General features: G+C 42.5%; 1 protein-coding gene across 9 annotated transcripts in view; it reads right to left on the bottom strand.

The window, feature by feature from the left end:
* Positions 1 to 11,686, bottom strand: part of LOC135125871 (muscle-specific protein 300 kDa) — a 96,609-nt gene that overhangs the window by 44,451 nt on the left and 40,472 nt on the right. For 7 of the 9 annotated variants that reach the window (XM_064051598.1, XM_064051604.1, XM_064051606.1 and 4 more), the window contains 6 exons: positions 5,714 to 11,642; positions 5,490 to 5,663; positions 5,310 to 5,414; positions 2,237 to 5,248; positions 951 to 1,256; positions 739 to 890 (listed from right to left, as the gene is read on the bottom strand). In XM_064051598.1, coding sequence (XP_063907668.1) covers positions 739 to 890; positions 951 to 1,256; positions 2,237 to 5,248; positions 5,310 to 5,414; positions 5,490 to 5,663; positions 5,714 to 11,642 — 9,678 coding nt within the window. The remainder of the gene's footprint in view (positions 1 to 738; positions 891 to 950; positions 1,257 to 2,236; positions 5,249 to 5,309; positions 5,415 to 5,489; positions 5,664 to 5,713; positions 11,643 to 11,686) is intronic. The other 2 variants (XM_064051605.1, XM_064051603.1) reach the window with 1 other exon arrangement.

The following is an 11,686-nucleotide window of genomic DNA, read 5'->3' as shown; positions in this document are numbered from 1 at the left end:
ATAACACGCGGGTGCGATGTTAAGAATAGTGCTTTACCTCAAAATTCCGGCTCACGAAGACACCACGACACTTGGAAACTACCCTTCCTTGCGAGATTTTTCCGATTACGTATTCCGTGGGGTGTTTTGATATGACGTGCGTCAGATGCGGTACCAGGCAGAGAGAATACCCGAGCGGAGGGACTATCCAGCCATCCAGTTCGACTTTATCGTACGTTGTGTAAATTTGAATTTAGGAAACGACGGCGTCGCGACGCGCATGCACCGGGACCCAGATTAACGGAAAACGTGGGATTTTCGAGCGGCGCGGCGACGTATGACGAAAAAAAAAGCGGGCGGAAGCGGGCGCATTTGACAGTGCCGATCAATTTGGCCGTGCATCTACTTCGCAGCATTTCCGAAGGGTAACAGCTGCAGCTTTTTTCTCGGAATCGATTGCGCTGATAAAAATAGAGCGGTTCTAGAAATAACTCAATTAAAACCGTTTATAGTGCAATAAAAGAAAAAATGAGAGGTTTATAACGGGGGGGGCTATTATGCGTCGCGATGAGAAAACCTACTTGGCCCGCGCCCAAGATTAAACATAGACCAAAAACAACAACGCTTTGATTGTTTATCGTTGATTTTTTTTAGTATAAGGTTAAAACGCGTTTGACACTAGTTTCATACAAATTTATGCAAACTCAGTTATGACTCATTGGAGATGAATGTGTTCTAAATTTAAACGAAATTCCTCACCTCTGATAGCTCTGTTGCAACTGCTTTAATTTCTCGCTGAGAGCTGTGGCAGAAGTGTTGGAACACTCTTTGAGGAACAGGAGGACGTTTTCGGATAATTCCAGCACTTCGTCTTTGAACTTCTCCAAGGACTCTGCTTCCGATTGCAGTTCCTGTGAAACGACGACCATTAAATCAAGTAGCTATTTACAATAAAATTTAAACAAACTCACCAGAATGTTGTTGTTTGTGGTTATCACATGTTCCTTGCTGCGGACGATGTTGTCCACATGTTTGGCTTTTTCTTCGACTCCCGATAAGAGGCTCTCAAAATGTTGCCAGCGTCCTTCGAAAGTTTCCCAAATTTGCGCCAACTTGGTCAAGGTATCCCTGCGATTTTCAAGGTTGGAAACGAGAGACGTCCATTCCGTTGACACTTCGCTACTCTGGTTTTGAGTTTTCACTCTGTTACGCTCGTCTGCTTGCTTTATAATTTCGTTGGCGCGTTCGAGGAGCAAGTCAAGTTCCAGTTGTTGGTTCTGTGGAAGAATAAGTAATGTGACACCGAAATAATCGTAGTTATGTCGAGTGCATAATACGCCCTTAACGGTGATCTTATCTTTATTTTTTTATTGTACGTTTTTTAATTTAAATGTTTCCTGGTCGTTCACCAATCGCGAGAAATTATTGCAGTATCGACTCGAGAGTTACCTAATATAAATCGCAAACAGTTTACCTTATCTCCTCTAGTGTTTACCCAAAACACCACACGACTAACACAATATTAAAAATTTATAAAGTATTTCTATCTAAATTCCGAGATTATTTTGATCGATTATCTTGATTGAAATTCTTTCGGGGAACCGTGACAAGCGCCACTTGAATCGTCGTTAGACTTGTGAACGATGCTCGCGATAATTCGCGCATATTATTACTATTAAAAAGATTTTTAGCGGGAAAGTGTCCTTGAAATTATTACACATAATATGAAATGCATATATTCTGGTATCAGTGATGTAAGAACCATGATATCACATGTTTAAAAATAGAACGGCATCATTCATGCTGTTTACCTTAAATTCTGGTTGCCTAAGATTCATGCTCATTAATCAGAGAATTTTTACTGGTCTGATAAGTGGTTCTCCCACTATGGTTATCGCATAGAAATATTAAACTGACGTAGGCACAGTGGCATTGTACTCATTCCTAAACTACATATTTGTTTTTTTTTTTTTCTCTATAAAACTGATAACTGGAAAATACAATCACCGAGAAATTCACATAAAAAGAAATTATCTCATTTCCTGTCGTAATCTATTGAATTATAAATAAAAACCAGTTCAACGATAAATTTAAATCTTACATGTGTCTAAGTATGTTTTATTTCTACACCTCTATTTTTATGTACAGGGCGTAACCGATTTATTGTTTTCTTCATACGTCCATCGTAAACTTGTGCAATTTAATTCATCATTGTTTGTAACCACCTATTCCTACTACAAAACACAATTTGACTCACCTGAATGTCATTCAGTGCGTGCGAAATCTTCTGCACGTTGAAATGCAACCCAGCCAAAGTAGTCACTGGTTCATCAGTAAACTTCGTGCGAGCGATAACAGCCTTCACCTTATCCAAAATCTGGCAATAATCTTTCCAAATTTCAGCATCTTGCTCCAACTGCGCTCGCTGCGATTTAGCCGAATTCAACGTATTCTTCAACAACTGGGTATGGTGTTGTTGTTCCCGACTCAACTCCTCTTGTTCGTACGGCGTAAGACTCGGCCATATTTTATCCGCGGCTTGTTGAATATTCTGAGACACCAGTTCCTTCATGTTGGCCTCAGTGCTGAAGAAAATTTTGTGTTCCTCCAAGTCAGTCAATATATTTTCAAAATCGACCCCATCCTTGTGACTCGACAAGCGAATTTCTGCCTCCTTAACCCAGTCGTTAAGTCTCTCCTTAAGTCGTGCATACTCTTCACGTAGTTGTTTGTTGTTTTCAAGATATTTTTCCCTGTCTTCCAGTTCTCGGGGTAACGATGTTAGTAAAGAATTAGCTTCGGAGAGTTGTTCCAAAAGCGACCCTGGCATGCTATCGTCGTGTCTCGTCGCATCCTGAATTTTCCTGATTTTGTCCAAATAACCGTTAACATTTTGGGCTAGTTGGTGGTGATTTTCGAGCTCTTTTTCCACGCTGTTAACATCGCGGCTCAGGAGAGGTCTGGATCTAACTAAACCTTCGTTGGAGTGTAACCAATCCAGGATTTCTTCAAGCTCTGCGGCGAGTTTTCTATGTTCGGCTGCCGTGTTCTCGTGTTCTTGCCGCTGTTTCTCAACGGCACGTCGCAAATTCTGCAGTGATTGTTTCAAGGACTGAATTTGTTCAGTGATGCTGTTTCTATCTTGAACTGAACAATCGGCGGCGATTTGTTGTCCTTTGTCGGCAGCTGAAGCCAACATGGCCTCACATTCTTGAATTTTCACAATAGCGTCGTCGTATTTCTTAATTTTTTCTTCAGGAGTGCCCCCGGAGCGTTCAATGTCGCGAACAATTTCCGTGTACTTGGTAATGAAAGTCATAATTTCGGTAATCAAAGCTAGATATTGTTCGCGGAGGAGGAGCAGCTGCCGTAGTTTAGCAATCTGGTCTTCAATCGACTTTATTAAATCGTCTTGTGTGGCTAAAATGTTTTGTAATTCACCAGAATGTGACGCCGGAACGTCACCAAGCTTCGCTTTATTGGCTTTCAAGTCTGCCAAAATCCGTTCGTAGGTAGTGAGAACGTTCTGGACATCTTCCACTTTGTTCCCGATAGGCTTGTGCAACTCCTTCAACTGACTCTGGATTTCGTTCACGAACTGGACGCTTTCGGCGATTCTGGACTGGGCGTCTTTAAGTTGTTGAATGTTTTGTTTCAAGGCGTTCGTTCTGTCTTGAATCAACGCGGAAATGCGGTTGTGGCGATCCTTCATGTTGGTGAGAGTCTCATTCAAGATCAATTTGTCCGCTTCGCTGATCGTGGGGTTGATTGCTTTACCTTGTTCGCAGATCTTATCGATATCTCCCTGGACACGTTTGGCTTCGTTACCCAACGTTTCGTACTTAGCGAGTTGTTCTTCAAGGACTTCTATATTGGGAGCGCGGATGTCAGAAGCTGTGGCAACTTCCGCTTGTTTTAGCCAATTAATGCACTTGTCGATGTCGGTTTCGAATTGGCGTCTTCCTTGTAGTAGGTCACTCAAGGCGTTGATCTTCTGCTGCGACTCTCCAGTAAGAGTTTCGTATTCCTCCTTGACTTCGTCAAGTAAGGCTTGAAGACGCTCTCGATCTTTGTCGTCACACTCTTTCAAAACGCTGCTTCCTAGTTTAAGCAAATCGTTCAAGTCGCCTTCGTTGAATTCTTTGATTTCGTTTTCGTGGATGTTGTGTTGGGCGATTTCCTCTTCCACTTGTCGGGCTTTCAGCGGTAAGTAGCCGCTCAGTTTGTGTATTTCGGCATTCTTTGCCTTCAGCCACGCTTTAGCTTTCTCTAGATTTTGTTCCAGATTGCGTCGGGTGTTAGCGGCGGCGTTCACTCGGTCAATTTCCGACTTGATCTTTTCAACTAGCTGTTCCTGCTCCGTCCCCAAGTTTCTCAAAGCCGACTCTAGCTGTTGTTGTTCCGGAGGTTCTAACTCATTTGTCATATTTCCGACACGTTTCATCAGAGTTTCTTTCAATACTAACTTGTTATCTGCTTCTTTTAGCAATCCTTTCAAAGCGCCTAGTTTATCTTCGGCTTTGCGGCTCTCGAAACCCAAAGGCGGCGGTCTTTGCAGCTCCGAATAACGATCTTTAACCCAGTCACGAGCATTCTCGATTTCATTGCGTGTGTCATCGATTCCCTTTCGGGTCATGTCCAAGATTTGTAATTTTCTCTGGAGACGTTTTCCGATGTCGTTGTACCGGCGCTCGATCGATTTCATTTGTTCTTCGACCTGTTGGGCGTCTAAGTTGTTGACGAACTCTAAAACTTGTCCGGCGAAACGTTTCACTTCGTCCATTCGTTTCGGGCCTTGGTCTTCGAATTCGGCTTGGAGTTCGACAACAGCGGCTTGTTTTTGTTGACAGTTCAAACCCGAGCCCTTGTCTATAGCGTCGATTCTCTTAACGAGATTATCGAACCAGTTGTTGATGACTTGGACGTTCTGTCTGTATTCATCTATGATTTCGTTGTTGGATTGTTTCGCTGCTATTGTGGCCGATAGGTCGTTTTCTAGTTCGTCTAACATGTGTTCAAGCGGCGCGTTTTTAGGACTGGCGTAGTCTGTAACGAGCTGCATTCGACGTTGGTCTACCGCCGCCATTAAATCGTTCATATTGTTGAGTTCTTGCTTAGCGGCATCGGCTCTCAATTTCGTGGGTTTGTTCTTCCAATCCGTCACCAGATTCTTCTGGTTCACGATCCAGCTTTTCAGTCCGTCTCTATACTTGTCTTTTTCTTCAAACTCAGCAACTGAAGCTGTCAGGTTGCTGAGGTGAGATTGCACCTGAAGAACAAACGGGTTTTAGTTATCCAGAAGTGGAAACTTGTCTGCCAAGCGGACCTACCTTATCGACTTGGTTATGCAACTTTTTAATAAAACCACGCTTTTCAAGTTCATCCACAAGCATTCTCAATTTGGAATCTTCCGAGCATGCTGATTCATTGTGCGTCTAAGTGCAAAGCAAAATTGTGCGAAAACAACACGAAACTACAACAACTAAATCAACGACCACAGTTACACTTACCTGATCGATAAGGTCTTCCAAGCGAGCTCTACATTCTAGTTCTTTGATCGGCACAGGGGGAGGAAGAGTGTCGCGAGGACTACTCGGACGACTAATCGAAGCTGTTGCTGCTTCACAAGCCTGGACAGCAAGAGCGAGGCGGGATTTTTCGCCTTGAAGTTTATTGTGAAGAGACTACAAAAAATGTTTAGAAAAATTAACGAAAACACCACCCAAAAACTTACTTTGGCTGTTTCCAGCTGGTTTAGAGCCTCCTCGAGACTTTCCGCCTCCTTTTCAACTTCTTCACTAACAATGGGTTCGTATTCGTCCAAATTCTGCATAATACTCTCCAAAGTGTCTTCGTACTCTTTAAATTTAGCCAAAGAGTCCACCAATCGGTTCTTGATTTGAACGGCTGTTTGAAGCAAAGAGTTGTAACTCTCTTGCACGTTGCTCAGTTGTTTTTCAATCGTATCTTTAATAGCTGGAGCTTCCTTTACATAGCGCTCGATCTGACCATGGCCTTTAGCTTTCACATCGTCTAAAGTTTTCTGGTAATTCTGAATCTCCTTCAACAATACCTCGTGTTGGGCTAACTGTTCCTCAGTTTGTTCGCGGTTAGTTATATACAAGGAATTGTGTGCCATCAACTGGAAGGATATCTGCAACAACCACTTCTCCGTTTCTTGCAAACTTTGATGGTAGTTGTTATATTCTTGTATTTCGCCTTCCAATCTCTCCTTCTGAGCGTCACAAGTGGAACTCAAATTATCATAAAGCGCTTGTAATTGCTTCACTTCTTCCAAAACTCTCGGCTGCTTAGCCCAAGAACTCAACTCAATCGCTTCTTCTTTCAACCTATTCAAATCACCTTGTTTGTTCTTGATTTCCAGCTGCAAGTTCTTGTAACGTTCTTGCAAAGTTTTCATCTCGCTGAGTTCCCCTTTCGTGTGTGGTTTCTCTTTCAAAATTCGATCAGTTTGAGTCAACCAGTCTTGCAAACGCCTCTTGGTTTCGTTAAAGTCGTCCCATCGGCTCAAAGCCCCTTTCAGTTGAGCTTGAATCGAAGTCAAATCCATACTGAGTTGGTCCCAACTGTTCCTCAAAGTGGTCATGTTTTCGCGCAGAACGTCTTGTTTTTCAGGCAGACTTGTGTTGATAGCTTTGGAGAAGGCGTCTTGGAGTTTAGTCAGAAGTTTCTGTCCTTCGGGAGTTTTAGCCGCGATTATTCTGATGGTTTCAAGTTTTTCGCGAATGCTGTTTTCGTCTCCCACTCCTATACAGTCTTGGACGCTCTTGTGAGAGGAGTGCAACCACTCTTCCAACTCCTTTTTGACTTTGAGGAATTCTGTATGGTCGGAGAGGTTCTTTTCAATTTTGGAAACGAGAGTCTGAGCGTTGGTTAACAAGTTGGTGTAGGCTGTTTGCAATTGGACAGTTTTATCACGAACCCAACCCACAGCGCTTAGTTCCATTAAAGCCTCGCAAGAATCAGTCAATGTTTCTAAATTAGGTTTCTCAGACACGATTTCGTCCAAAAGCTGGCGACACCTTTGCAGATCTTCAGGTGTTTTCTTGTCGTTTTCGTTCTCTGTGTCTACACGTTGTTGGAAATTGTCTATACATTTCTTCATCTTGTCGTAGTTAGTCTTGAACTCCTTCCAGGCTTCTTTACACTTAGTGATAGATTTTTGAGTTTCGTTACAAATCAGGTGAAGGCCTTCCCAGTCCATGTTGAGTTGTTCGATTTCTTGTTTGATGGTGTCTTTGCCTTCTTCACCAGTCGTCTTCATGACTAAGATACTCAATTCGATGGTTCTGTGGACTAGGTTATCGCATTCAGGCAACCAACTCGAGATTTCTGTTATCTTTGCCTCCTTTTGTAGGATCTTTTCAAGTTCGTCGTGAAGATCAGAACACGTTTGGGCTTCAACGCATGACTTTCGGATAAGTTCCATTGCGTTTTTGTACGAACTTCTGTATTGTTCGTGGTCACCTACTTGTTTTTCCAAGTCGATGATTGATTTGTTCACCAACTCTTTCAAACCGTCGTACTTTTTGAACGAATTTTCGTAATCATCGCTCTTCAAAGTTGCGTCTTCATTTAGTTTACTCTTCAGTTTGTCGACTAAGTCACTGTGGGTTTTTATTTCTTTTTGTACGACTTTGAACTTCTCCAGTTTTGCTTTTTTCTCACTCAGGTCGTTCAAGAATTCATCGTCGGATTGTACCTGGTGTTCTATATCTTGTAACCAATCCAACAACATAGCGTGAAGTTTGGCGACTTCTTCCAGCTGTGCAGCACGATTTGTTAGTTTATTACGCGCTTCTTGTACATCATTTAACAACTTCTCCATATCTTGTTTCAGATTTTCTGTATCTTCTTGGATTTTAGCAGCTCCTGATTGTTCTGTGTTCATGATTACTCTCTCCTTCAACTCAGCAATGTAACGCAACTTGTTCTGTCCTTGTTCTAAAGATGTTCGTATGTTTTTCACTGCTTGTAACTTACTGTTGACTTCAGGTAGAGTGTTCGGGATTTCTTGACAAGTGTTGAGTTTATCTCTGGTACGATCAATCCAGTCTTGACACTCTTGATACAGAGTACTGTGTTGTTGATGTTCCTGATAGTGTAACTCTAACCGGCGCATTACCTCTTTCGCTAGTGACAAAATAGCGTTATATTTGGTGGAAAGCTGAGTCACGGCGTTACTGATTCTAGTATCTGCACATGTTTCTAATAGAACTTGTGCTTTCATATTGAGACGATCTAGTTCCGACTGCCAGTCAAAAACTGTCTGTAACTGCAACTGGAACTGCTCCAGAACTGCACGTTTCTCTTCCAAACTATCTTGAAGCTTGTTGTACGACTGCACCAAGTTTTCTGTCTGAGCTAACCAATCTAGTGCTTCTTGGTACTGTTCTTCGTATTCGGTCCACTTGACAATACCCACCTCCAACAAATTCCTCGTACTAGTCAAGCATTCAACATACGTGTCAAACTCTTCTTGCAACAAACCGACTTCTTCTTCAATTATCTCACGATCTTCATCCTCTGCGTATTGGCAAGCTTTATCTCCTTGTTCTAACGCGTTTTCTAATTTTTTCTCCCCTTCGGGGAGCTCGTTCTGGAGAGCTTTGAGCTGCGATAATTTACTTCCAAGACTTTCTTTGTCACCTGTAGGTTCCGAACACTTGCTCAACCGTTCTTTCGCAAGACGTATCCACTGAACGAACTCGTTATCAGCATCCACGAAGGCTTGGTGTTGTTCCACTGTTTCTTTCTGCTTTTCGTACAGTTCTCTGGCATGTTTTGAGAGACTTTCATATTTGGTGGAAATTTCAGAGGCAGGAGCTGCTTGCTTCAAGTCTTCTGCTTTAGAAGTTACTGACTGGATCATGGGTTCGAAGGAAACAATATCCTGGACGATGCTTCCTGTTTCTCGGAGGGTTGCTTTTCTTTCTCCGATAGGTAACGAACTCAACCCGGTTTGACTCTTGTTGATTTTTACGACCTTCAATTCGGAAACTTGTTGTAATTTAGCTTCACGATCAGTAATCCATTGTTGTAACTGAGTGTAAGAACTGTCATAGTCGGCCCATTGAAGCAAAGCCGTTTCTAAGTGGACCTTCACCGTGGACATTTTCTTCACGATTCGGTCCCAGTCGCCTTGAATCTCTCTAAGTTCGTTATTAATGAATTCTCTTCCGTCTGATCGTGTATTTCGGAGTACTTTTTCGCCACAGTTGACAGTCGCGTGAATCAAATTTTGACCTTCTTCGCGTCGTTGTATCAGTTGTTGGATTTTAGTCAAGTGAGACTGTAGTACATCTTTGCTACTATTAGAAGCTGCTTCTGAACAATTTCTGATCAATTCTCGAGCTTCGTCGATCCATCCACGACTCTTTTCTAAATTGTCTGAGTATTCTTTATGTTGGTCGCGATTGGTCTCCACTTTCTTCAAAACGTCTTTGGCTAAGTTGAGTTCCACTTGGTACCGTGAATTGAGTTGTTGCAACTGGTTGTTAACGTGAATTTCGAGAGGCGATTTAAGTAGAATTTTCGCTGTTTCGTTCAACTGGTCGATTTGAGTTTTTCCATCGTCGAGTTTCTTCAAAATGTCTTTAACGTCATCGACTTGTTTGACTTTCTCGGACAAACTACCGAAAAGCGCAATCTTTTGACTCTTAATTAAGATAGCGATTTGCTGTAGCCAGTCAGAAATGCGCTCGTAGTCGTCCCGGTAGTCACGATAGTACTGAATGACAACTTCCAGTTGGTCGCGTTGTTGCTGAAGGTCCTTGAACAGTCTTTCGAAGCTTTCTCTCAAAGCTCTGATATCATTCTTTATTAATTCTTGTCCTTGGATGCTCGTATTTGGTAGAACAACCTGAGCTGCGTGTTCAAGATTTTCTAAAAGCACTTCTCCTTGAGCTTGTTTGTTCAGAAGGTGGTCCAAAGGTCCAGAGAAGTTCTCGATTGTTAGTTTCTCCCCTAGAGGTCTTTGTTTCAACTGAGGTACCTTTTCTTGGGCACGAGTCATCCACCTCTGTACTTCATCGTACGCTTCTTTGTACGTCTTGTGGTCACGGTACTGATTCTCTCTATCATGCAACAATTTGGTAATCTTCTGGAAACACTCATTGAATCTGTCGAAAATTCTTTGCGCGTCTTGTTGGTCGGCTTTCTTGCTTCTTAGTACTTGAGATGCCATCGATTTAAGATTATCGATTTCGATTTTCTCGCATCTAACTTTTTCTTCGAGGTTCTTGATTTGGTCGAGTTGGGTTTTCTTTTCAGCTGCGGTTGCTTGTAGTACCGACAGTTCTTTCAATTGCGCTTCCACCCATTCGACCGTTTTGTCGAAGTCGCGAATTTGTTCCAAAAGACCGGCCCATTTGGTCAAAGCTTCGTCTATTAGTGTCTTAGTTTCGATCATGCGTGAAGCTAGATTTGACCACAATTCTTGGATATTGGCAAGAGCTTGATTGATGGTATCGTGTCCGTTTGGAGAAGTGTTGGCCAACACGGTTTGTGCGAGTTCTACCAAATTTTGAATTTTGGCAAAACCTTCTTCTTTCGATAGGATGAGTTCTTGGACAGCTTCGAGTTTTTGCTCGAGTTCCTTTTGGTTAGCGGAACCGATGTCAGAGCAGTATGTTAGTCTGTCATTAATGTCGCCAAGCCATTGTTCGCAGGAACTAATTTTGGAGTCGAAGTCTTGGTGACTGTTGACGTAGTGTTGCCAACGGCTTGTCAGATCTTTGACTTTCTGGCAGACTTGTTGGTACTTCACTCCTAGTTCAGATATTTGGGAGTTTCTGTTGTATAAAGCTTTATTTACTTGTTGCGCTTTTTCGGTGACGGCGTCAATTTCCAGTTCTTTAGCCCGAATTTCACCCTGAAGGGTTTTCAAAGCCTCAAGCTGCGCTTTCTTTTCAGGTGCTGTTGCTTTTAAGTCTACAGAATGCAATTTATTGTCCATGGCACGAATCCAGGCCAGACATTGTTCCTTCAATGTTTCGTATTCCGACCAGTGTTCTAGTTTAGTTTCCAGTTGGGCTATGATTTGCGCTATCGCCGAAACCAGAGCAGCCCATTCCTGTTGAGAATTATCAATCTGCGACCTAATCGCCGGCTGTCCATAATCAATGGTACCGGAAATGACTCGGTCACCCAAAGTCTTAACCTTCTCGATTCTGCTCTCTTCATCCGGAAGACTATTTTGTATATTTTTCAAGCGCTCGAGGTTCGAATGTAACGAGATTCTTTCTAAATCCAAGTCTCCCAAGGTATTCACGGTTGTAAGAGTTGCATTCATCCACTCCTTCGCATTTTCCACAACCTTGCTGTACTCTTGATGGTCGCTCACTATGTTTTCGTACCGTTCGACGAAATTCTGTGCTCGTTTCAACAACTTGTCGTGTTGTTCCATAATCGAATTCAACTGTTGGTCGATGCTCTCGTTGCGTTCAGGAAGACTCTCGACTTTATCACGTAAATCGACAACGTCCTGTTGATGCGCCAAAGCATCATGCAACAAAGTGCGGTAAATTTGAAGCTGAGCTCGTTTCTCATCTAAGTTAGCTTTAAGCTCGAGTTCTTGAGGTAAATCGACTTCTTTCAACCAAGTGCGGATGTTTTTAGCGCACTCTTCAAACCCGGTCCATCTAACAAGACTGTTAGTGGTTTAATTTCAAATTAAATAAACACT

Source organism: Zophobas morio, unplaced genomic scaffold (genome assembly GCF_036711695.1).
Source record: "Zophobas morio isolate AGI-343-1 ecotype UQ-CSIRO unplaced genomic scaffold, CSIRO_AGI_Zmor_V1 ptg000009l, whole genome shotgun sequence".
NCBI lineage: Eukaryota > Metazoa > Arthropoda > Insecta > Coleoptera > Tenebrionidae > Zophobas > Zophobas morio.
Note: the sequence above shows the minus strand (reverse complement) of the source record. Positions and strands in the feature narration are given on the sequence as shown.